This window comes from Pagrus pagrus, assembly GCF_965226575.1.
Source record: "Pagrus pagrus genome assembly, chromosome: 11".
NCBI classification, from domain to species: domain Eukaryota; kingdom Metazoa; phylum Chordata; class Actinopteri; order Spariformes; family Sparidae; genus Pagrus; species Pagrus pagrus.
Genome location: NC_140195.1, coordinates 482,493 through 508,803, shown reverse-complemented (window position 1 = coordinate 508,803; position 26,311 = coordinate 482,493). Strand labels below are relative to the sequence as shown.

The 26,311-nt window shown below is 46.6% G+C and overlaps 2 protein-coding genes and 2 long non-coding RNA genes across 6 annotated transcripts in view; 2 read left to right on the top strand and 2 right to left on the bottom strand.

Annotated features, from left to right (window-relative positions):
- Window positions 1-13,592, top strand: part of cacna1fb (calcium channel, voltage-dependent, L type, alpha 1F subunit) — a 51,817-nt gene extending 38,225 nt beyond the window's left edge. For 2 of the 3 annotated variants that reach the window (XM_084367181.1, XM_084367180.1), the window contains 8 exons: window positions 152-371; window positions 1,242-1,349; window positions 1,430-1,566; window positions 8,714-8,826; window positions 8,921-9,134; window positions 11,275-11,337; window positions 11,435-11,535; window positions 11,622-13,592. In XM_084367181.1, the coding sequence (XP_084223307.1) occupies window positions 152-371; window positions 1,242-1,349; window positions 1,430-1,566; window positions 8,714-8,826; window positions 8,921-9,134; window positions 11,275-11,337; window positions 11,435-11,535; window positions 11,622-11,885 (1,220 nt within the window). In that variant the 3' untranslated portion in view covers window positions 11,886-13,592. The remainder of the gene's footprint in view (window positions 1-151; window positions 372-1,241; window positions 1,350-1,429; window positions 1,567-8,713; window positions 8,827-8,920; window positions 9,135-11,274; window positions 11,338-11,434; window positions 11,536-11,621) is intronic. The other variant, XM_084367182.1, reaches the window with a different exon arrangement.
- Window positions 550-8,976, bottom strand: LOC311265500. The gene is made up of 3 exons (XR_014623595.1): window positions 8,906-8,976; window positions 1,437-1,572; window positions 550-1,304 (listed from the first exon to the last, which is right to left on the bottom strand). It is a non-coding gene; the product is annotated as an uncharacterized lncRNA (long non-coding RNA).
- Window positions 8,991-11,714, bottom strand: LOC311265499. The gene is made up of 3 exons (XR_014623594.1): window positions 11,580-11,714; window positions 11,254-11,322; window positions 8,991-9,063 (listed from the first exon to the last, which is right to left on the bottom strand). It is a non-coding gene; the product is annotated as an uncharacterized lncRNA (long non-coding RNA).
- An 852-nt stretch (window positions 13,593-14,444) lies between the features above and the next one.
- On the top strand, window positions 14,445-26,011 carry sypa (synaptophysin a). Its single transcript, XM_084367199.1, has 8 exons — window positions 14,445-14,516; window positions 17,585-17,650; window positions 19,685-19,809; window positions 21,569-21,767; window positions 21,863-22,054; window positions 22,587-22,802; window positions 23,587-23,667; window positions 23,800-26,011. The coding sequence occupies exons 1-7, from the start codon at window positions 14,499-14,501 to the stop codon at window positions 23,650-23,652; spliced, it is 882 nt and encodes a 293-aa protein (XP_084223325.1). The 5' UTR covers window positions 14,445-14,498; the 3' UTR covers window positions 23,653-23,667; window positions 23,800-26,011.
- Window positions 26,012-26,311: the final 300 nt, after the last annotated feature.

Genomic DNA, 26,311 nt, shown 5'->3' with positions numbered 1-26,311 from the left:
TGTGGACCACAAACGTCACGTGATCAGCTGTTATACAACATGTTGTCTGAGCAGACGGCTGCTGTATTCACAGCTGAATGCAGATGATTCATCCTACAGACGTGTTTAAATGACGCTGATGTTCAGACCGACCCGTCTCGTCTGCCTGCAGGTCCTGGCGGTGTTGTCGGGGACGGCGGTGTGTCTAACGGAGGTCTGATCCACCGGGTCGGCTCTCTCACCAAGATGCCGAACGGCAGCGAGCATGACGAACATCTTCGCCACGGAGACATGAGGTCATCTGTCAATCATCACCATCCTCGCCGCTCGTCAGTGAAGAACGGCGTGCTGGACCACGCCCACAAGAGGCCGTCGTACTACAAACATGGAAGGTACGCCGTCGACCCGCAGAGCACTGAACAGTCGTGTGTGAAGCTCCTGATGTTTTTATTCTACAAACACTTTAATGCAAAAAAGTAAAGTTTTGCAGAAACATGTCAAATATAACATGAAGTCAATTATTTGTAACATTTAACCAGAAAACACTTGTAGAAAAGTCTCTTTTACAAACTGATGTTATTTAGTGTGAAGAGAACAAAACACAACCAGGGACGATGTTCACGTTACAGAACTGTTCTGGTTGTTAACAGAATCAGAACATTACTCAGAAACACAGTTTAGTTTATCAACAATGATGTTTTCACACTCTTCACTCATCCACCAGACAGTTATTATATAAAGAACAAAATATTTAATTCCTTTTCACATTGTTTTATCTTCCTGTTATTTTAAGAACATTTTGTTATTAGAAATATAGAAATTACAAAAATCTTGAAAAAGTAAATCCTTAAAGTCCTCAGATCACATGACGTCTGAGCTGTTTACAGTCAGTTTGTTTACAATAACTCTTAATTACATGATGATGTTTTTACTTTTAATGTACAAATTCAACCAGACTGACGAGTAAAATAAACCACCAGTCACTGTTTTAACAAACTGTTAGCTTAGCATAAAACAGAGCAGGGTGTAGTTTGCTAACTACACTGTCTCCATGACAACTGAGAAACTCTACCTGCTGAAAGAGTGTGTGTGTGTGTGTGTGTGTGTGTGTGAGAGAGAGAGAGAATACAAACAGATGAAAGTTTAAATATTTTAACGCAGCAGACGAGACAAGTGATTGATGAAGATCTTCAGGCTTGAACAGGCGATGGGGTCTGTTGATTGACAGATCTCTCAGCCAATCACAGTCTCTTGTTTTGCAGGAGGGATTCAAGGGACAGATACTGGAGGAACGGAGACATGGAGACGTGCGGAGAGCAGGGTTACTACAGCAGAGAGGAGGACAACGACAGCATCACCTCCAGAGACAGGTACACAGACAGACAGGTAGACAGGTGTGTGCGTGTGTGTGTGTGTGTTGTTCTGTGTATTCATGTGTGTGTCCTTGCAGACATTACCTTGACGAGCCTCCTCTGTACAGAGATCACTACGATGGCCACGCCCCCTACAACAACAGTAGCTATGGCAACAGCTACAATGAGGGCAGAAGGACGACTCGGAGACGACTACTTCCTGCCACACCCACAGGTGAGTCTGTGGTGAGGTGATGAAGAGAGGGTGATATTAGAGAAGAGGGTGAGGAGAGGGAGAGGAGAGGATGGGTGAGATTAGAGGAGAGATTAGAGGGTGAGGAGAGGGAGAGGAGAGGATGGGTGAGATTAGGGGAGAGGGTGAGGAGAGGATGGACGAGATTAGAGGAGAGGGAGAGGAGAGGATGGGTGAGATTAGAGGAGAGATTAGAAGGTGAGGAGAGGGTGAGGAGAGGATGGGTGAGATTAGGGGAGAGGGTGAGGAGAGGATGGACGAGATTAGAGGAGAGGGAGAGGAGAGGATGGGTGAGATTAGAGGAGAGATTAGAAGGTGAGGAGAGATTAGAGGAGAGGGTGAGGAGAGATTAGAAGAGAGGGAGAGGAGAGGATGGGAGAGGATGGGTGAGATTAGGAGAGGGTGAGGAGAGGATGGGTGAGATTAGAGGGGAGAGGAGAGGATGGGTGAGATGAGAGGGTGAGGAGAGATGAGGAGAGGGTGAGGAGAGGGTGAGGAGAAATTAGAGGAGAGATTAGAGGGTGAGGAGAGGATGAGGAGGTATTAGAGGTGAGGAGGGGTGAGATTAGAGGAGAGATTAGAGGGTGAGGAGAGATTAGGAGAGGATGGGAGAGATTAGAGGAGAGGGAGAGGAGAGGATGGGTGAGATTAGGAGAGGGTGAGGAGAGGATGGGTGAGATTAGAGGGGAGAGGAGAGGATGGGTGAGATTAGGAGAGGGTGAGGAGAGGATGGGTGAGATTAGAGGAGAGGGTGAGGAGAGATTACAGGAAAGGATGGGTGAGATTAGAGGGTGAGGAGAGATTAGAGGAGAGGGTGAGGAGAAATTAGAGGAGAGATTAGAGGAGAGGGTGAGGAGAGATTAGAGGGTGAGGGTGAGGAGAGGGTGCGGAGAGATTAGAGGAGAGATTAGATGAGAGGGTGAGGAGAGGATGGGTGAGATTAGAGGATGAGGAGAGAAGAGAGGAGATATTAGAGGTGAGGAGGGGTGAGATTAGAGGAGAGATTAGAGGGTGAGGAGAGGATGGGTGAGATCAGAGGGTGAGGAGAGATTAAAAGAGAGGGAGAGGAGAGGATGGGAGAGATTGGAGGAGAGGGTGAGGAGAGGATGGGTGAGATTAGAGGAGAGATTAGAGGGTGAGGAGAGATTAGAGGAGAGGGTGAGGAGAGGATGGGTGAGATTAGAGGGGAGAGGAGAGGATGGGTGAGATGAGAGGGTGAGGAGAGATGAGGAGAGGGTGAGGAGAGGGTGAGGAGAAATTAGAGGAGAGATTAGAGGGTGAGGAGAGGATGAGGAGGTATTAGAGGTGAGGAGGGGTGAGATTAGAGGAGAGATTAGAGGGTGAGGAGAGATTAGGAGAGGATGGGAGAGATTAGAGGAGAGGGAGAGGAGAGGATGGGTGAGATTAGGAGAGGGTGAGGAGAGGATGGGTGAGATTAGAGGGGAGAGGAGAGGATGGGTGAGATTAGGAGAGGGTGAGGAGAGGATGGGTGAGATTAGAGGAGAGGGTGAGGAGAGATTACAGGAAAGGATGGGTGAGATTAGAGGGTGAGGAGAGATTAGAGGAGAGGGTGAGGAGAAATTAGAGGAGAGATTAGAGGAGAGGGTGAGGAGAGATTAGAGGGTGAGGGTGAGGAGAGGGTGCGGAGAGATTAGAGGAGAGATTAGATGAGAGGGTGAGGAGAGGATGGGTGAGATTAGAGGATGAGGAGAGAAGAGAGGAGATATTAGAGGTGAGGAGGGGTGAGATTAGAGGAGAGATTAGAGGGTGAGGAGAGGATGGGTGAGATCAGAGGGTGAGGAGAGATTAAAAGAGAGGGAGAGGAGAGGATGGGAGAGATTGGAGGAGAGGGTGAGGAGAGGATGGGTGAGATTAGAGGAGAGATTAGAGGGTGAGGAGAGATTAGAGGAGAGGGTGAGGAGAGGATGGGTGAGATTAGAGGGGAGAGGAGAGGATGGGTGAGATGAGAGGGTGAGGAGAGATGAGGAGAGGGTGAGGAGAGGGTGAGGAGAAATTAGAGGAGAGATTAGAGGGTGAGGAGAGGATGAGGAGGTATTAGAGGTGAGGAGGGGTGAGATTAGAGGAGAGATTAGAGGGTGAGAGAGATTAGGAGAGGATGGGAGAGATTAGAGGAGAGGGAGAGGAGAGGATGGGTGAGATTAGGAGAGGGTGAGGAGAGGATGGGTGAGATTAGAGGGGAGAGGAGAGGATGGGTGAGATTAGGAGAGGGTGAGGAGAGGGTGAGGAGAGATTACAGGAAAGGATGGGTGAGATTAGAGGGTGAGGAGAGATTAGAGGAGAGGGTGAGGAGAAATTAGAGGAGAGATTAGAGGAGAGGGTGAGGAGAGATTAGAGGGTGAGGGTGAGGAGAGGGTGCGGAGAGATTAGAGGAGAGATTAGATGAGAGGGTGAGGAGAGGATGGGTGAGATTAGAGGATGAGGAGAGAAGAGAGGAGATATTAGAGGTGAGGAGGGGTGAGATTAGAGGAGAGATTAGAGGGTGAGGAGAGGATGGGTGAGATCAGAGGGTGAGGAGAGATTAAAAGAGAGGGAGAGGAGAGGATGGGAGAGATTGGAGGAAGAGGTGAGGAGAGGATGGGTGAGATTAGAGGAGAGATTAGAGGGTGAGGAGAGATTAGAGGAGAGGGTGAGGAGAGGATGGGTGAGATTAGAGGGGAGGGTGAGGAGAGGATGGATGAGATTAGGAGAGGGTGAGGAGAGGATGGGTGAGATTAGAGGAGAGGGTGAGGAGAAATTAGAGGAGAGATTAGAGGGTGAGGAGGTATTAGAGGTGAGGAGGGGTGAGATTAGAGGAGAGATTAGAGGGTGAGGAGAGATTAGAAGAGGGAGAGGAGAGGATGGGAGAGATTAGAGGAGAGGGTGCGGAGAGATTAGAGGAGAGATTAGAGGATGAGGAGAGATTAGAGGAGAGGGAGAGAAGAGAGGAGGGTGAGGCGAGATTAGAGGGTGCAGAGAGATTAGAGGAGAGGGAGAGGAGAGAAGAGGGTGAGGAGAGATTAGATGAGAGGGTGAGGTGAGGAGGGGTGAGATTAGAGGGTGAGGAGAGATTAAAAGAGAGGGAGAGGAGAGGATGGGAGGATTGGAGGAGAGGGTGCGGAGAGGATGGGTGAGATTAGAGGAGAGGGTGAGGAGAGGATGGGTGAGATTAGAGGAGAGATTAGAGAGGATGGGTGAGATTAGAGGGTGAGGAGAGATTAGAGGAGAGGATGGGTGAGATTAGAGGAGAGGGTGAGGAGAGGATGGGTGAGATTAGAGGAGAGATTAGAGGGTGAGGAGAGATTAGAGAGGATGGGTGAGATTAGAGGAGAGGGTGCGGAGAGATTAGAGGAGAGGGAGAGGAGAGGATGGGTGAGATTAGGAGAGGGTGAGGAGAGGATGGGTGAGATTAGAGGGGAGAGGAGAGGATGGGTGAGATTAGGAGAGGGTGAGGAGAGGATGGGTGAGATTAGAGAGAGAGGGTGAGGGAGAGATTACAGGAGAGGATGGGTGAGATTAGAGGGTGAGGAGAGATTAGAGGAGAGGGTGAGGAGAAATTAGAGGAGAGGGTGAGGAGAGATTAGAGGGTGAGGGTGAGGAGAGGGTGCGGAGAGATTAGAGGAAAGGGAGAGAAGAGGGAGGGTGAGGCGAGATTAGAGGAGAGGGAGAGGAGAGAAGAGGGAGAGGAGAGATTAGATGAGAGGGTGAGGAGAGGATGGGTGAGATTAGAGGATGAGGAGAGAAGAGAGGAGATATTAGAGGTGAGGAGGGGTGAGATTAGAGGAGAGATTAGAGGGTGAGGAGAGGATGGGTGAGATCAGAGGGTGAGGAGAGATTAAAAGAGAGGGAGAGGAGAGGATGGGAGAGATTGGAGGAGAGGGTGAGGAGAGGATGGGTGAGATTAGAGGGTGAGGAGAGATTAGAGGAGAGGGTGAGGAGAGGATGGGTGAGATTAGAGGGGAGGGTGAGGAGAGGATGGATGAGATTAGGAGAGGGTGAGGAGAGGATGGGTGAGATTAGAGGAGAGGGTGAGGAGAAATTAGAGGAGAGATTAGAGGAGAGGGTGAGGAGAGATTAGATGGGAGGAGGGGTGAGATTAGAGGAGAGATTAGAGGGTGAGGAGAGATTAGAAGAGGGAGAGGAGAGGATGGGAGAGATTAGAGGAGAGGGTGCGGAGAGATTAGAGGAGAGATTAGAGGATGAGGAGAGATTAGAGGAGAGGGAGAGAAGAGGAGGGTGAGGCGAGATTAGAGGGTGCAGAGAGATTAGAGGAGAGGGAGAGGAGAGAAGAGGGTGAGGAGAGATTAGATGAGAGGGTGAGGTGAGGAGGGGTGAGATTAGAGGGTGAGGAGAGATTAAAAGAGAGGGAGAGGAGAGGATGGGAGAGATTGGAGGAGAGGGTGCGGAGAGGATGGGTGAGATTAGAGGAGAGGGTGAGGAGAGGATGGGTGAGATTAGAGGAGAGATTAGAGAGGATGGGTGAGATTAGAGGGGAGAGGAGAGGATGGGTGAGATTAGGAGAGGGTGAGGAGAGGATGGGTGAGATTAGAGGAGAGGGTGAGGAGAGATTACAGGAGAGGATGGGTGAGATTAGAGGGTGAGGAGAGATTAGAGGAGAGGGTGAGGAGAAATTAGAGGAGAGGGTGAGGAGAGATTAGAGGGTGAGGGTGAGGAGAGGGTGCGGAGAGATTAGAGGAAAGGGAGAGAAGAGAGGAGGGTGAGGCGAGATTAGAGGAGAGGGAGAGGAGAGAAGAGGGAGAGGAGAGATTAGATGAGAGGGTGAGGAGAGGATGGGTGAGATTAGAGGATGAGGAGAGAAGAGAGGAGATTATTAGAGGTGAGGAGGGGTGAGATTAGAGGAGAGATTAGAGGGTGAGGAGAGGATGGGTGAGATCAGAGGGTGAGGAGAGATTAAAAGAGAGGGAGAGGAGAGGATGGGAGAGATTGGAGGAGAGGGTGAGGAGAGGATGGGTGAGATTAGAGGGTGAGGAGAGATTAGAGGAGAGGGTGAGGAGAGGATGGGTGAGATTAGAGGGGAGGGTGAGGAGAGGATGGATGAGATTAGGAGAGGGTGAGGAGAGGATGGGTGAGATTAGAGGAGAGGGTGAGGAGAAATTAGAGGAGAGATTAGAGGAGAGGGTGAGGAGAGATTAGAGGGGAGGAGGGGTGAGATTAGAGGAGAGATTAGAGGGTGAGGAGAGATTAGAAGAGGGAGAGGAGAGGATGGGAGAGATTAGAGGAGAGGGTGCGGAGAGATTAGAGGAGAGATTAGAGGATGAGGAGAGATTAGAGGAGAGGGAGAGAGAGAGGAGGGTGAGGCGAGATTAGAGGGTGCAGAGAGATTAGAGGAGAGGGAGAGGAGAGAAGAGGGTGAGGAGAGATTAGATGAGAGGGTGAGGTGAGGAGGGGTGAGATTAGAGGGTGAGGAGAGATTAAAAGAGAGGGGAGAGGAGAGGATGGGAGAGATTGGAGGAGAGGGTGCGGAGAGGATGGGTGAGATTAGAGGAGAGGGTGAGGAGAGGATGGGTGAGATTAGAGGAGAGATTAGAGAGGATGGGTGAGATTAGAGGGTGAGGAGAGATTAGAGGAGAGGATGGGTGAGATTAGAGGAGAGGGTGAGGAGAGGATGGGTGAGATTAGAGGAGAGATTAGAGGGTGAGGAGAGATTAGAGAGGATGGGTGAGATTAGAGGGTGAGGAGAGATTAGAGGAGAGGATGGGTGAGATTAGAGGAGGGATGGGTGAGATTAGGAGAGGGTGAGAAGAGGATGGGTGAGATTAGAGGGGAGGGTGAGGAGAGGATGGGTGAGATTAGGAGAGGGTGAGGAGAGGGTGAGGAGAGGATGGGTGAGATTAGAGGAGAGGGTGAGGAGAGATTACAGGAGAGGATGGGTGAGATTAGAGGGTGAGGAGAGATTAGAGGGTGAGGAGAGGATGAGGTATTAGAGGTGAGATTAGAGGGTGAGGAGAGATTAGAAGAGAGGGAGAGGAGAGGATGGGAGAGATTAGAGGAGAGATTAGAGGATGGGAGAGATCAGAGGAGAGATTAGAGGATGGGAGAGATTAGAGGAGAGATTAGAGGGTGAGGAGAGATTAGAGGAGAGGGAGAGAAGAGAGGAGGGTGAGGCGAGATTAGAGGGTGAGGAGAGGATAAGTGAGATTAGAGGAGAAATTAGAGGAGAGGGAGAGAAGAGGGGATGGGTGAGATTAGAGGAGAGGGTGAGGAGAGATTACAGGAGAGGATGGGTGAGATTAGAGATTAGAGGGTGAGGAGAGGATGGGTGAGATTAGAGGAGAGATTAGAGGGTGAGGAGAGAAGAGAGGGTGAGGAGAGATTAAAGGAGAGAAGAGAGGAGGGGATGGGTGAGATTAGAGGAGAGGGTGAGGAGAGATTAGAGGAGAGGGTGAGGAGAGGAGAGGGAGAGGAGAGATTAGAGAAGAGGGTGGGTGAGATTAGAGGAGAGGGTGAGGAGAGGAGAGGGAGAGGAGAGATTAGAGAAGAGGGTGGGTGAGATTAGAGGGAGAGGAGAGATTAGATGAGAGGGTGAGGAGAGGAGAGGGTGAGGAGAGATTAGAGGAGAGGGTGAGGAGAGAAGAGTGGAGAGGGTGAGGAGAGGGAGAAGAGAGATTAGAGATTGACTGTCATTAATCATCTGTTTATTTTTATTATTATTGTGATTAATATTATTTTATTGTTATATGCTTTGGCAATATAAGCACTGCCTTGTCATGCCAATAAAGCTTTTGAAATTGAAAATTGATTAGAGGAGAGGAGAGATTAGAGGAGAGGGTGAGGAGAGGATGAGGAGAGGATGAGGAGAGGGTGAGGAGAGAGATCTGAATCAAACACCTGACCTGTCACTCAGCGTGACATCAGAACACATACTGCCACCTGGGAGGTCCGCTACTGTTTACCAGATCCGAGCCACAGCAGGTCTGTGTCAGGTCCGGCCCACCAGAGTAGAAGGGCTGGACCTGACACAGACTTGGGCCAGTTCTGGTTTAATGGGTTCACTCTTGGCCGTGCTCGTAAACAGTAGCGGACCTCGCAGGTGGCAGTATGTGTCCTGGAGGAGTGGGTCTAGGACCACTGACACCTGTGTGGGTGCGTTTGTTTCGTTGTCGTCCGTCAGGTCGGAAACCATCATTTAACATCCAGTGTCTGAGGAGACAAGGCAGCAGTGACGACCTGCCCATTCCCGGGACCTACCACCCCACCTCCCCACCCCGCCGCACACGAGCACAGGTAACACACACACACACACACACACACACACACACACACACACACACACACACACACACACACACACAGTAAACATCACCCTCCTCTTCCTCAGCAGATGTTCAACAGTTATGAGTCCCGTCATTCCTCCGGTCGCTCCTCGGCAGCCTCCTCAGCGTCCTGGGCCAACCCGTGTCCTCGCCGCGGTCGCCTCCTCTACGCTCCTCTTATCTTGGTGGAGGAAGAAGGCAGCCCACCCTGGGGAGGAGGAGGAGGAGCAGGAGCAGGAGCAGGAGGAGTGGAGGGGAAGAAGGGAGGAGCAGGAAGAGGTGAAGAGAGTTGGTGCTGACTCATTACTATTCCCTGTGTTGAATTAAATGATCTTAGCTTCCATGCTAACATTTTAGCACTCTATGCTTCAGACAGGAAGTCTAATGATTCCAAATGAGAAGCATGCATGTATAATTCCAAGATGGCCGTCACCTGTCAGAGTAAATAAACATGAAGAGCGTTTGTGTAGATTTGTTTGTGTTTCACAAGCTGTAACTCTGTTTCCGTGGCAACAGCTGGAACAATCATTACAGTCCAATCAGCTTCTTCTCTACTGGAAACGTTCAGTGCTCCAGTAAATAGGACGGCCCGTAGACACGACTTATGCCGCGTTCCAGTTACATGGGAGACAACTCGTCCGAGTTGCTCTTACGCGAGAATGTGACGTCATTTCCTGGCTTGTCGCACCTTTAGCGTTCCCGTTTGTCATCGCTACACGACAAGTCGGAAGAACATGGACGCCATCAGGGCAGTCGCAAGCTAGTCATTGTTTTGTTATTGTTAGCTACATTAGCCTATTTAGCAAACCAGCTCGAAAACACTTTACATTGTATTGCAGGCACAGCAAGACCGTGCGCAATTGGTGACCGGATTAAAGCAGCAATGTAATCAAGTGTGTAAAAGCATTTAAAATCGACATTAAAACGACCAACGTGGTACAAATACAAAGAAAATACATCAATTATGGGCGCAGCCATCTTTGTTTGTCACGTCGTTTGTCTATCCTCGCTCAACTCGATGTACTCTCATGAGGACCGAGTCGGACAGTGGATATTCCGACCAAAAGGGGACGTGCCTCGGTGAAATGTCGCGAGACAGCTGCGAGATTTCCCACTTTGCAACTCGGGCGAGTGGTGTCCCATGTAACTGGAACGCGGCATTAGCACCAGGAGATGAAGTAGTCGGCTCAGCTGTTAGCCTGAAAACTAACTTTTTTATGAGTAATCAGTTACTTGTGATGGACAGTTAGATTACAGTTCATAACTCACCACAGCTCTGAGTGAAGGCCACAGAGCATTCATTAAAAACAGTGAACAGGCAGTTTGACTGGAGCTCCAGAGTTAGTGCTTCACACCTTCCAGCCAATCAGATAAGAGTATTCACCCAGCCTGGGGTAGTCTCTAATAAAGGCCTGGGCTCAGGCACAAACAGTGGCGCTCGTTTTAATCAACTGAACCACAATCATTTTAGACTTTCAACAAGATTCATGTCTAAAAAGTTTCCAACAGTACGATGAGCACAGCGCTGTACCTGACGTGTGTTATTTCTATCAGCTACTAAGGTAGCTAGCCTTTAGCTTTAGCTTACTTTGCATCAGTTCAGCCATAATTGACAGTAAGTAACTAACTCCTGTCTAACAGGGTGGATTATTAGACATCCTGTCAGATTAGATTTATTACTGTCTGTCAGCTGTATGCAGTGTTACTGACTAGCACAACGTTAGCTTTCTGGCTAACAGCTGAGCCAGACCGGACTAGTTGATATCGCGTTGCCAAGACGTATCTAAGGTTTGTCCTATATAATGGAGCAGTGAACAGCGTTTCTATTACATAAGAACCTGACTGGGTCGTAATGACCAAACCCTCAGGTTACCAGGGCAACGTCATCCTGCAGGTTTCTGTGAAGGTCACAGGGAAACCGTCAATAATACTTCTGCACCGGCGCCAGCTGAGTGGGCTCAACAATAATAGCCGATTCTGACCGGTCTTGGCTGAGTGCCTTCCACCACTGAGTCCGGTTCTGCTCGAGGTTTCAGCCTGTTCAAGGCAGTTTTTTCGCCAAGTGCTGCTCATGATGGAACCGTTGGGTCTCTTTAAATAAATTAATTTGGAAAGTTTCATGAGATAATTTTTGTTAATTGACGCTTTACATGGAAAACTCCAGTTTCAGTTAAGTGACAGGATGCGCCGCAAATCGCGGTTGTGATTTACGCAAAGCATCATTGGAGCTAAACGTAACAACAGGAACTAACAGACGCGTACAGACACCTGTTAACTCATTCTGAGCTTTATGCTAACATGTTAGCACATTAGCTTGCCAGTAGCCTCGGCGCTAACAGTGATGCCCGACTACATCCAGTGATGTAATGAAGAACACTGAACATGTTTATCAACTCACCAGCTGTGTTTCATCCATCAGGTGTCAGTGTGACCGGTGCAGCACCCAGACCGGCCTGGTACGGTGGCCCTGCAGGGACATCAGGTATGAAGGATGAACGCAGTTAACTTTGACATGTGATGACATCACTGTGACTCTTCGTTGTGTGTCTGAAGGTGTCATGTGACTTGTTGTGTTGTAGCTCCTCCTCCCTACAGAGCGTACACCACCCTCAGAGTTCCCTCGCAGCTCGGCGCTCAGCTCACAGAGAAACGAGGCTCGGCCGACAGTCTGGTGGAGGCGGTGAGGAAACATTGATCGGTTACTGATATTGATAAGTCACTCACCATCAGACGGTCGTCACTGACTCCTCCTCCTTCTCTCCACAGGTTCTCATCTCGGAGGGTCTCGGTCTTTACGCCCGGGATCCAAAGTTTGTGGCGTTTGCGAAGCGTGAGATCGCCGACGCGTGTCACATGACGGTGGATGAGATGGAGTCGGCCGCCAGCGACCTGCTCGGCACAGGGAGCCACGGTCTCCTCGGCAACGTCGCCGCTGACCCCACCGCGCTCTACAGCGACGAGGAGCCAATCCGGACGGGCCGCGATGAGGACGAGCTGGCTGACGAGATGACCTGTGTGACATCATTCTGATGGGCTGCAGCTCTTGACCTATCAGACAGAGATTGGCCTCAGTTATTGACGGGACATCTGGCCAATCAGATGACAAGACAGAGAGTAGGGTGGGGTTTAATCAGAGATATATTGACTGACACGATTTTTGACCAATGGGAAGAGACAGAGCAAAGGTTGAGGGTCACTGAGAGGAACAGGAGGAGGAAGAGAAGTGAACAACAGAAAATGGCCGCCTGCAACGTGTCTTGTCAGCTCGTTACTGTGGTGACGCCGCAAAGATGCACAGAATGACACTTTACCCACAATGCATCAATGATTGCAATTTGTGTTGTCACTTTAAAATGTGTCTGACAGGAAACAGCTGGTTTATCATCTCAAGTAATCAGTTAACAGTCAGCAGCCAATCAAAGATTAGCTTCAGATATGAACTGTGACTGTAACAGTTAGCATCGAGCTAAACAAGAAATATTAAACTCTCAGCAGTGTTAGACTGTTCTAATACGATCAATAATCAATGCTTCATCAGTAGCTAATGTAGCCACATCAACACTGAAACAATACTGCAGTGCTGGCTAATAGCACAGTAAGCATCAGCAGCTGTGTAGCGTAAGCTAACAGCTCTGAACAGTGTTAGCTAACCACAGGAGATAATGACGAGGCAATCTTAGCAAAGATCAGCGTCGAGCCAGAACGGATTATTAAAGCTGGAAACACACAGTCTGCCTCAAAGTGCAGCTAGCTTAACACGGCAGAGCGTCGATTCATCAGACACACCGTCATGATTTGATTTATGTTAGCATTACCAGTAGCTGGGTAGCTAGCCTCACTAGATCAAAAGGGAAAGATACATTTTATCAAGTGGAAGTTTGTATATGTGAACTTCCTGTTACCTCTTCAGGAAGTCAGCAGGTTTTCAGTTAAACGTGTGAAATAAGAAAATTATCTTGCTGAACAAAACGTGTAAGTATCATAAACTTGTGTTTGTCATGGAGATTATTTTCTGTGATAATCTACATTAAAAACAGGCTTTGAGTGGAGGGAACCGGAGCTATGCTAACTTCAGTTAGCTTCAATAATACGTCATCCTGCTGCTCTGTCAGAGTCTCAGTGACCAACGAGTTCGCAGTTGAAAGTTGGCGAACGTTAAACGAGAGTCTACAGTAAATTCTGTTCATTTACTGTTTAACAGCACAAATGTTCTTCAGTGTGGTTCTGTCAGAACTTCTGATTTATTCTGATGCTGTTAACGATGTGCTGAACTTCCTGCTCGAGGCTCGTAGAGCAGCGTGGACGATGATAGTTCTCATTTTATTAACGTGTGTTTTTATTCTGATAAGTGAAGTTGTTGTCTTGAGTGAGACGATGAACTGAAAATACTTTTTTGTCTCGTTGTTTTTTTTTTAAATCGGACCGGAGAAACTGAGTGTTTGTTCAGTGTGTTCAGCTTTTCTTTTTTTAATGTTCGATATTTTTTATTCTTCCAGACAAAAAGAACTGAATTCTGTTTGTTTGATTCTCAACAGCCAACATTCCTCTGGTGTTTGTGTCTCGTCTGAATTTTTGTGTTTCTGTCAACTTTTACTTTTTCTTTCCAACAGTTTGGACAGTTAAGGGCTTTTCAATTCTACGCCTCCCAAAAGATCCTCCAGACGTTGAGAACTGACGCGTTCAGCTGAGAAACAGCTCTGAACCTTCGTTTACCTCAAATAAACACTGAAAACTGTTTGACTGCCGTCGTCTTTCATTTCTTTGTTGTTTGATTTGGTTCACATTTACTGCACAGATGCTCCACCGTCCGACTGTGATCACAAACACTGAACTCACCACAGATGCTCGGATGTTATCACAGACAGTGAACTCACCACAGATGCTCCACTGTCCTGATGTTATCACAGACAGTGAACTCACCACAGATGCTCCACTGTCCTGATGTTAGGTCAAAACAGGAAGTCAAACTTCACAATAAGACTCCTTGTCACTTCCAGTGCAGACAGGAAGTTGAAAGACAAAATAAAGCAGAGATGTGTGTCACGTGTTGTCAGCGCCCCCTGCTGTCTGACTGATGTCACTGCAGCAGCTTCAGATTCAGTCTGACCTGAAGGTTCAACATCTGGACTCAGTGGTCACATCTGTCGGGTCTCCTCATTAGTTCTCTGCAGCAGCTTCAACAACACAGAACTCTGTTCTGTTCTGTTCGCTTCGTGACCAGAACACATTTCTCAGTTCTTTACTGTTAGAGGTCATATTACTATTATTAATATTATTATTACTGTGGTTCTGTGTCTTGTGATGGACCTGTTTGGTTCTGTGTTTAGTGAAACAGCTGATCTGACAGCATCATTAACCTTTTTATCACACACACACACACTTCAACATGTTCTATCAAATTAATCAGATTATAAATTCATGACGTCATCAATATAAACTGGTCTTTTGTTTTAAATGAATCTGAGCCTCGTTACTCAATCCACTGTTAATGACGCCCCTCCCCCTCACACCCCCTCCTCCCTCCTCCTCCCTCCTCCTCCCCCTCCCCCTCACACCCCCTCCTCCCTCCTCCCATCCTCCCCCCTCCTCCCTCCTCCCCCTCCCTCCTCCTCCATCTCCTCTCTCCTCTCGACGGGCAGCAGGATGGACATCGTGAATCAGGTACAAACGTTCATTTTATTCTCGTTTAATTCGCTTTTTTCTTCCTCTCATCTTCATCATGTGCTCGTGCGTGTGTCGTGCTCGGTGCTCGGGTGTGTTCGTGTCGTGTTTCGGGGCGGCCCGCCGGGGATTCGTGTTGTTGTCTCCCGGTGAAGCGTCTCTGTGTCGGGCCGCAGCGCGGCGGCACCAACCTCCGATTATATTCATGAAGGATCATCTTCAGAACCACCGACATCATCTTCAGAACCACCGAGATCATCTTCAGAACCACCGAGATCATCTTCAGAATCAGAATCAGCTGATTTTATTGATTTCATGAATTATTTGACAGAAATTAAATCAGACGCTTCTGTCCACTGAGCGATGATCACAGATGATGATCAGACAGCCGGGCCGAGCCGAGCCGAGCCGAGCCGAGCCCGTTCCTCTGTGTTTGTGTTGTGAGGACTGCAGGGCGGTGTGTGTGTGTGTGTGTGTGTGTGTGTGTGTGTGTAAAATGGCAGCCAGAGGAGTCGTCTCCTCTCAGGATGCTGTTGTTGTTGTTGTTTCTATGATATTAAAGTTCATCCTCTCAGATTCTATGATTTCCTCGTCAGTGTCCCTGAACTCACCACCAGCTGATCACAGGTTATGATGACATCATCAGCTGTGTTAACTAATATGATCAGAATCAGATTCAAAATGTTTCATCTCAACACGTCGACCGACCAACAAACAGCGTCAGCAGATTTCTGCTTCTTTACTTCATTTTTAATATTTTCATCTAAAACTGTCGCACGTTTTACCTTTACACCTTTTAATGAACCGATCACAACACAAACTGTCACGTCAACGATGTAACCTGACGTCATAACGACGTATGTTTGTCCACTCAGCAAAGATGGCGGCTGCTCAGGTGAGCTGTCAGCAGCTGATAAGACACCACAACAGATCAACGATCTGAAGAGGAAGATGGAGGCAGGACGTCACACAGCTGTTTCATGTCAGCAGCTGACAGGAAGTCTTCATTCAGAGTGAAGAGATGTTCTCTGTGAGAGACAATGATGTCAGAGCGGCTCGTCCACAGACCAGAAGGTCGTTGACACGATCTCCAGATCCTCCAGCTGCAGGACGAAGCAGCGACGGTTGAAGAGACGGCTGAGGCCTTCAAGGAAAACCATTTCCTGTGATTCAGTCTCAACACCTCCTGATGTTGCAGCCCGAGTTATTGAGTTAAATGTTGTTGAGTGATGTTCGTTTTCTACGACTCTCTGTACTCAGCATCGTCACAGTAACTGTACTCAGCATCATCACAGTAACTGTACTCAGCATCATCACAGTAACTGTACTCAGCATCGTCACAGTAACTGTACTCGCAGCATTGTCACAGTAACTGTACTCGCAGCATTGTCACAGTAACTGTACTCGCAGCATCGCCACAGTAACTGTACTCAGCATCGTCACAGTAACTGTACTCAGCATCGTCACAGTAACTGTACTCAGCATCGTCACAGTAACTGTACTCGCAGCATCGCCACAGTAACTGTACTCGCAGCATCGCCACAGTAACTGTACTCAGTATCGTCACAGTAACTGTACTCAGCATCGCCACAGTAACTGTACTCAGCATCGTCACAGTAACTGTACTTGCAGCATCGTCACAGTAACTGTACTCAGTATCGTCACAGTAACTGTACTCAGCATCGCCACAGTAACTGTACTCGCAGCATCGCCACAGTAACTGTACTCAGCATCGTCACAGTAACTGTACTCGCAGCATCGCCACAGTAACTGTACTCAGCATCGCCACAGTAACTGTACTCGCAGCATCGCCACAGTAACTGTACTCAGCATCGTCACAGTAACTGTACTCGCAGCATCGTCACAGTAACTGTACTCAGCATCGCCACAGTAACTGTACTCGCAGCATCGTCACAGTAACTGTACTCAGTATCGCCACAGTAACTGTACTCAGCATCGCCACAGTAACTGTACTCGCAGCATCGTCACAGTAACTGTACTCGCTCAGCTGTCTGTCTGTTAAAGTTCATTAATGAAACCTTTGATGGTTTGTGTCAGAACGTTGTCAGAACGTTCCTCTAGAGTCGACTGACTGTTAATGGACTGACTGTGGTTTCATGGAGAGAATCAGACGGTAAATAACTGATGTGAATATTAAATATCAGACTGAAGACAACACACTGATACCTGAGCACTTATTGATCTGTGTGTCTGAATACAACACTGTTTACTTCTGACTTACTGACTGTCTACTGACTGTTTACTGACTGTCGAGCAGAGACGACCGTTGACACGACTGAACTACCACCACTCTGGGAACAAACCAACATTAAACTTGATGACAGGAACGTTGCTGCTTTCTGTAAAGTCACACGATGACATCACAGCTGGTCATCAGTGGACATATATCACATGACTGAGGGACAGAGGGAAAGTGTCCGAGCTGTCTGAACACACATGTTGCTGAAGTACGACCTGTTGGCAGGGACTAGTTCCTGGAGATATCGCGGGGAACAAACCACACATTTCATCAGGCGTCACACACGGACACCATTTTGGGAACTAAAAACATGTTGGTATTAATCCATCAGGAGGATAAAGTCAGCTGGTCAACATCTCTGTAATATATGACGTGTGACAGGACATGAAACATCCACTAAACTGAAGTTCATCATCAACGATCGAACACATGAAGGACAAAACTAAGTCAGTCAGTCAGTCAGTCAAGCTTGTTTGAGACAATCGACCGGATGTTCATTCCTGAAACATGATGTCATCCTTCATAGCAGTTTTATAAAAAACTGTTGGTGACATTTAGGACAGCTGGTCTTTTGTCCGTCTGTGAGACACTTGTGTTTCACTTCTGTGGTTATCAGACTGTCCTCTAACTGTCTGTCCCACAGTTTGACACTTCTTAGATCTTGTGTTTTGCAGGGAGTGCAGGTTGATCAGGTCTCTGTGATCTGATGATTGTATGAACTCAAACTAACCCTGCTCTGTCTGTCTGTCTGTCTCTCTGTCTCTCTCTCTGTCTCTGTCCCTCTCTCTCTGTCTCTCTCTCTGTGCAGCTGGTGGCCCAGGGTCAGTTCAGGGTGTTGAAGGTTCCTCTGGGCTTCATTAAGGCCTTACAATGGGTGAGTCCATCAGACCGACACCTGCAATACCACTACCTCCAGATATAAACTGTTAGCCTGTAGCCTGTTAGCTGATCGGACTCAACTACAAACATCCGTCTGACTAAGAAACATCGGAGTCATCTGTCCACACTCTGATGAAGACATATTTAAAAATGTTCACTAGAAAGACACCAGGTTTCTGCACGATGAGTCAGCAGCAGCCAATACATCAAACCAAAGATCAGTCTGTATGCTGATGACATCGTGCTGTTCTTCCTAAACTTAAGCAAATACATTTTTTAATTAAACAACCTCTGGAACTAAAAACATGTTGGTATTAATCCATCAGGAGGATAAAGTCAGCTGGTCAACATCTCTGTAATATATGACGTGTGACAGGACATGAAACATCCACTAAACTGAAGTTCATCATCAACGATCGAACACATGAAGGACAAAACTAAAACAAAAAACACAAAGTTATTCTCAACATGTTCTAAAATGTTTTTTTCAGGACGTTCCCAATATTCCCACAATGATAGAAGAATATGATTCACTGTACAGACTGATTATTACTGTAGGTGTGGTATTAAACAACACACACACACACACACACACAGCCAAGCAAGGATTGGACAGAAAGTCTGACTGTGACCATCTGCTCACTGTGTGTGTTCGCGCGTGTGTGTGTGGTGAGGACCAGAACAGGTTTATGGACATTCTGCCGGTCGTCACTTCACCACTGCACCAAACAGCGGCATTATGGCGCTCAGTGTGTGATACTAGATAGCGTGCAGGCGTTCAGGAAGTAAAGAGGCTTGACACGTAGCACAACAGCGACGGCGTCTAATGTGATGTTTTAACAAACTCATTGGGCAGCGCTGTCGAAACAATAAATATAACTTCCTGTCTCAACAGGTTAAAGACATTTTCTGTTGCTGTTCTTCGTCTTTGAGTTAGCTGCTAACTGCTGCTAGCTGCTTTTTAAATCTCCTGGTTGTTGGTCGCACACACAACACGCCATCAACACGCCATCAACACGTCATCAACACCCCATCAACACGCCATCAACACGCCATCAACACGTCATCAACACATCATCAACACGCCATCAACACGTCATCAACACTTCATCAACACGCTATCAACACGCCATCAACACACCATCAACACATCATCAACACGCCATCAACACGTCATCAACACATCATCAATACGCCATCAACACTCCATCAACACGTCATCAACACACCATCAACACGCCATCAACACGCCATCAACACGTCATCAACACGTCATCAACACAGCTCTGTCGTCTTGTTTTAAGACAGCTATTAATTTAAAAATGTTCCTCAGTGATGATGTAAAGCTTCACTGAGTCTCTACAGACAGACGTGATGAGTCATCATCCTGCAGGAGCTTCACAGACCAACACCTCCTCTGCTTCAACAGGACTACATTTAAAAACTGAATGGCGCTTAGTAGAGTGCATACCTCCACCGAGGACCAACAGTCCCCCTCTGTCCTCACTCACAGATACCAGCCAGCTGATTACACCTGATTGTTTTCATCAAGTATTCCCTGAGACATTAACCAAAATGTTGAAAAACCCCCAATCACACAATGTTGAAAAAAGTGAGAAACAATTCCTGGATCCCTCTCTTTATCTGGATCAGCACCAAAAGTTAATGAGGTCTATTCTGGGCCGAGACTCATCCTTCATTCAAGTTTGGTGGAAATCTGTTCAGTAGTTTTTGTGTCATCCTGCTGACAAAACTACAAACAACCAACAAACTAAACAACCAACCAACAAACCAACAGACGTGGGTGTAAACATGTTGGCAGGTTGCTCCTTAAATTCCAAATCAGTAACTGATATTTAGCTAATGTTAGCATGCTAACACGCTAAACTAAGATGGTATAGATGTAAACATCCACATTAGCATACTGATGTTAGCAATGATGATGTTAGCTCAAAGCAGCACAGCAGCATGTCTGAAACATGTTAATCTGGATTATTACTCACAGATTTCGTTGCTCTTCCTCCTCCAGTTTTTCGCCATCTTTGCCTTCTCCACTTGTGGCAGTTATTCTGGGATGTTCCGGATGGCAGTGGAGTGTAAGAACCGGACCAACAGCGACCTGAGTATAGAGGTGGAGTTTGAGTATCCGTTCAGGTGAGAGCAGCAATCATTCATCACAACAATCATCACAGCAATCATCACAGCAATCAATCATCACAACAATCAATCAATCATCACAACAATCATCACAGCAATCATCACAACAATCATCACATCAATCAATCATCACAACAATCATCACAGCAATCATCACAGCAATCAATCATCACAACAATCAATCATCACAGCAATCATCACAGCAATCATCACAACAATCATCACATCAATCAATCATCACAACAATCATCACAGCAATCATCACAGCAATCTTCACAACAATCATCACATCAATCATCACAGCAATTATCACAACAATCATCACAGCAATCATCACAGCAATCATCACATCAATCAATCATCACAACAATCATCAGCAATCATCACAACAATCAATCACAGCAATCATCACAGCAATCAATCATCACATCAATCAATCAATCATCACAGCAATCATCAGCAATCATCACAACAATCAATCATCACAACAATCATCACAACAATCATCACAGCAATCATCACAGCAATCAATCATCACAACAATCAATCAATCATCACAACAATCATCACAGCAATCATCACAACAATCATCACATCAATCAATCATCACAACAATCATCACAGCAATCATCACAGCAATCAATCATCACAACAATCAATCATCACAGCAATCATCACAGCAATCATCACAACAATCATCACATCAATCATCACAGCAATTATCACAACAATCATCACAGCAATCATCACAGCAATCATCACATCAATCAATCATCACAACAATCATCAGCAATCATCACAACAATCAATCACAGCAATCATCACAGCAATCAATCATCACATCAATCAATCATCACAGCAATCATCAGCAATCATCACAACAATCAATCATCACAACAATCATCACAGCAATCAATCATCACAGCAATCAATCATCACATCAATCAATCATCACAACAATCATCAGCAATCATCACAACAATCATCACATCAATCATCACAACAATCATCAGCAATCATCACAACAATCAATCATCACAGCAATCATCACAACAATCATCACATCAATCAATCACCACAACAATCACCACAACAATCATCATGTATTTATGTATATAAGCAGTTTGTTCTGTCGACGTCACAGTGAAACACAGCAAAGCTGTTTCACCAGCGACGACTGAAAACAACAAAAACCTTCTTTCTCAATTCAGTTTCAAATCAAATCAATTTTATTTATAAAGCTCAAAATCACCATCGCATCACCTCAATGGGCTTTACAGGTAAAAAAAAGATGTTAGAAACCTGAAGAGCCTCAGAGGAGGATCAGTAGACGTCACATGTACAGAACAGAACAACACAATCACAGTTTACAAGTTTTGACAGAATATCTGATACAAATTATAATATATGTAAAGTGTTTGGACTTAATCATAACACATGAAGAGAAGGAGGGCTGTGACTTACATATTTCAAGAGAAGTAAACAGGAAGTTTGTGAAGGATGGTTCACCTGAAGCTCACCTTCACCTCTGATAATACAGCATCATATATATATTCATACATCTCCGTCATCAATACCGGACAGAACTCCATTAAATAATAAACGTTCAGTTGAAACTCTCATAATGAACTCAGTCACTGCTCATAGTGCAGACTGTGGCCTGCTGGTGGCGCTGTGTGACCCAAACATGACACCGGTCCATCAACAGTGGTGTTACAGCAGACTGAGCGACTCTAACCGCTCTTCATCCTCTCAGACTCCACCAGGTGTATTTCGACGCCCCCACCTGTAAGGGCAAGGAAACGGACCGTCTCTTCCTGGTCGGCGACTACTCCTCCTCGGCCGAGTTCTTCGTCACCATCGGCGTCTTCGCCTTCCTCTACTCCACAGCAGCTCTCAGCATCTACGTCTTCTTATTCGAGAAGTACAAAGAGAACAACAAGGGTCCTCTGATTGTGAGTCCACCAACTGACTGCAGCGCCGACAGGTGACCTCTGCAACATGTGGCTCACTCACTGTGTGTGTGTGTGTGTGTGTGTGTGTGTGTTAGGACCTGGGTGTGACCGCAGTGTTTGCCTTCATGTGGCTGGTGAGTTCAGCAGCCTGGGCCAAAGGTCTGTCCGACGTGAAGACAGCGACCGACCCAGCTGAAGTGATCACTCTGATCCCCGCCTGTGATGAGGAGGGGAACCGCTGCCGTGAAGTCCACGACCCGGTCATGTCTGGACTCAACACCTCTGTGGTGAGACCACGACCAGCCCGAGGACTCAGCAGCTCAGGGCTGTTTTATTCAGGACAGGAAGAAATGTTCGGTCTCTCACGACACGTCACAGTCCTCCAACTCAGTTTCACAAACCAGTGTCTGTCCTCTGGTTTCTGTTGGACGGGTAACACATTTATTTTCAATAAATGTTCTGTAACAAGATAAAGACCCTCCACACAGACAAACCATTCAACAAAGAACATGATTTAAATATTTTAATTCACAGTATTTTCTACAGTAATCCTCTCTAGTTATCAGACTGGACACTGAAACTCCGTCTGTCCTGAGAATTTTCATCATTCACTGATTCTGTGATCAGATTTAAATCTTTATTGGACCAGATAGAAGTTTTACCCTCAAAGTTCTTCTTCACCTGCTCATTTAACATGTGTTCACTTTATTCGATTAATAAAAGTTTTGTTTATATTCCTCAGTATGGTAATATGTCACAGGAAGTGTGATGTTATCCTGATGCTCAGCTGTCTCTGTGTCTTCATCGTCTCCTCTTCAGGCTTTTGGTTTCATTAACCTGATCCTGTGGGCGGGAAACCTCTGGTTCGTCTTTAAGGAGACGGGCATCATCGCTCCCTTCATGCGGGCTCCGCCTCCCCAGGAGAAGGCCGCTGCCCCTGACGCCTACGCCCAACAGGGGGCGTATGAACAAGACCCCTACGCCAGCAACCAGGGAGGCTACCAACCTGACTACAGCCAGCAGGGCTACAACCAGGTGAGACCATCCGCCGCTGATGAGCTCATTTGATGATGTCATTTCAGCTGGTGGAGAGACGCTAAACTGCTCACTGAAGACAGAACCTGACAGAACCTGACGGAGTTTGTTAGTGTTCAGATCAGATTAAAGCTGCAGATATTAATTATTTTCATTAACGATTAATCTGCTGATCAAGTTCTCAGAACCATGTGGAGAGGCGGCGCTAGAAACAGTTCTTTAAAGGGCAGACGGGTTCAGAACATACATGTCAGCTGATTGGACAAACCATCTGTCTATCACAAGCTCACTCCAACCAATCAGATCAACAGCAGGAGACGCAGCTGTTCTGACAGAACTGATGCTAACGCAGCTACGCTCGCCTCTGGAGGAGCCGCCATGTTGTTTTCACACCAACAGACGCTGCTCTCGCCACAGTTAAACCACGCCCACAGCTGACGGAGTTCATCTGAGGTCTCTGATTGGTTCAAACACTGTGTTCAGACACAAGAGCAGAGGCTGAAGCCTGATAGGACGATTTATGACATCACATGATCACATGACATCACATGACTCATCTGTCACAATTTCCTCATTAATTGACAAACAGATTAAACAATTACACCAACTGAAGATTAAAATTTCTGTCAATTAAAAGTTGTTGATCGTTTCAGTTCAAAGACAGAGAACACTGGAGTACTGTCTATCTGCAGTACTTTCACTCGGTGTACTGCAGTGCTTTCACTCGGTGTACTGCAGTACCTGGTTGTTTCTGTGTGTCATGTCTGTCTGTTGTCTCCTTCAGGATGCAGAGTACGGTCAGGGCTACGGCCAGCAGGGGGCGCCCACCTCCTTCTCTAATCAGATGTGAAGTGACAGGAAGCAGGTGAGTCACACAGGAAGTGGAGGCTGAGCTCAGAGTCTGATTGGTCCATCTGACTCTTTACTTCCTCAGTCCAACATTAACTGAACTCAGCTGTATTTAAACTCTCGTGTCCTGTTTGTGTTTCCTTCACAGAAAGCGTCGGAGTGAACCAACAGTGGGTCGCTTGCAACCTACCCACAATGCAACACTCCTGTCTGTCTGCAGAGTTAACGGGTGGGGTGGGGGGTGGAGGTTAAACGAGGGGGGGTTAGATGTTCTCTATAATGATCGATGTGTAAATGATAAAAAGGAGAGTTATAAATAACAAATCCACAACTTGAACAAAGCACCAAAACAACAACAACAACAACAACAACAACGCTGACCAATCAGAAACAAGTGATGATGTTGATAAGAGTTATTCATATTAATCTGTGGACAGAATGTATGTTTGTGTTGTATAGATATCACTGACCAGATATATAATATAGACTGAACTGTATTCATGTTTCCTATTGAACCCAATGATCTGCCCCGCCCCCTGCCGTATGCCCCGCCTCCAGATCCACAGACCAGATTTAGATCAGCCAATCATGGAGCTGTTCAGACTGGGTTCACACAAGAGACAAACCCGATTTGAACCGACACCAGAGGAAACTGGATCCAAACCAACATCACCTCCAGCTGTGTGCTGTTTGTCTTGCTGCATGTAAATATCAACACAGGAAGTGATGTCATTCTGGAGACACAGTTAACCCAGTCTGAACTCCAGCTTCACGGTGGAAACTGGATCCAAAATGGCTCCTGGTTGTTACAGTTTGCACCGTCTGTGTTTGATTGACGGGCTCAGCTGTCTGTCACATTCCTGCTGCTCCTCTCAGATCAGAGCGCAGACAAACATCCGTCTGAACCATTAATCAATCAGAACCAGGACCGGATCACTCTGCTGGTCTCAGCTTCAACACATCAGCCGCTCTGATCAAATATAAATGTCTACATGACGTCAGCAGGACGTCTCTGTTCTCTCTTGGTTTGGTCTCTCGTCACAGTGGTGATCATGTTAGCTTAGCATCGTGTGTAACGCTGCCTCCTCCTGATGGGAAACATATTAGCAGCTAGCTGACCACAAACCTCTGACTCTCCTGCTGGATGATCTGCAATCACATTTATTCAAATAAAACAAGCTAAATTAGTTAGCTGGTTAGCTAGTGTTAGCGAGTTTGGCTGCATCAAACTTGCCGTGGATGAGATGTTTGTGTTGATAACTCTTTAATCAATATATTTCTTTGATCAAGATGAGAAACGTTAATGAACAGCCTCTACCACAGCTCCAGTGTCTGCTAAATGTGACGTAGCTTAGCATCGAAACAGAAAACAGCTAACATGAACACCATGTCACACTGAAGCAAGTGAATCTGTGTTAGCCTGTGTTAGCTAGCTGATGTATCACCAGAGCAACAGATATTATGAAATGTATGACAAAATAGATTAGATTGCTAAAACTAGCTAACCTGGCTAGCAAACATGAACTGTGTTACTGTGGACTGAAAACATCAGACACCAGCTGACATAAACATCCTGACTTACTGAGCGATGAACAAACACAAAATGGACGCCTCATGTGAGGAGGAGCTTCCTGTCGACCGTCCACCGAAAAATAATAAAGTTAAAGCTCCACGTTTGAATCTTCAGACGGACGTTTGTCAACGTTCAACTCGATGTTTTCTGTTATTTGTGTTCTCCTCGGCTCTCAGCCAATCAGCTGCAGCCGCGAGTCTCTCTGGAAAGTTCTGGGTCTGAAAATAAGAAAAAAAACTTGATGCTTCTTCTTCTTTGGTTGTTTTGTTTTTCTGGGAACGTGAAGCTGTGTTTAGCGTCGGTATCTTCCTCCGCATGGTGGCGTGTGTTCTGCTCGTGTTGTACAGTAACTGATGATCAGTGTGATTCTACTTCCTGTTTCCTGTACAGGTGTGTGTGTGTGTGTGTGTGTGTGTGTGAGTGAGTGAGTGAGTGAGTGAGTGAGTGAGAGAGAGAGAGAGAGAGAGAGAGAGTGAGAGTGTGTTTTCACCTCTAATTACTTATTCTTCATCTCTCACTCTGTTCTCCCCTCCTCTTCAACACCTTCTCCACCTCCTTCCTCCCCCCTCCCCCTCCCCCTCTTCTTCTTGTCTTCTTCGTGACTCTCCTCTCTGCCTCTGTGATGTAACTTCCTGTGTGATGATATTCTATTCAGCAGCATCAGTAACCATGGCGATGGTGTTGACAGTGATGATGATGATGATGTGTGTGACTTGTTGCTATGGAAACCCCCCCTCCCCCCGCTGTGTTTATTCAGTGTCAAATTTCAATAAACAAAAAAACTCGTCTCTGGTCTTGTTAATGGACGAATGGACGAGGGGACGAATGGACGAGTGGACATGAAGACACATGACTCATGAAGTGTGTCTCTCAAACACGTAAAGCTAAAGCAGATTTTTATGTTAATGAAATATGTGATAGCACAAACAACCCTTCTAAATTCTGGAAGATGATTAAATCATTGTCTTCAGGCACAAGGGACACTGTACTTCCGAATACTTTAAAGCTGAATGATGAGATCATTACAGAAAAGAAAAGTATGTTAGATTCCTTAAACCAGCATTTTATATCTTCTGGTTTGTTGTAT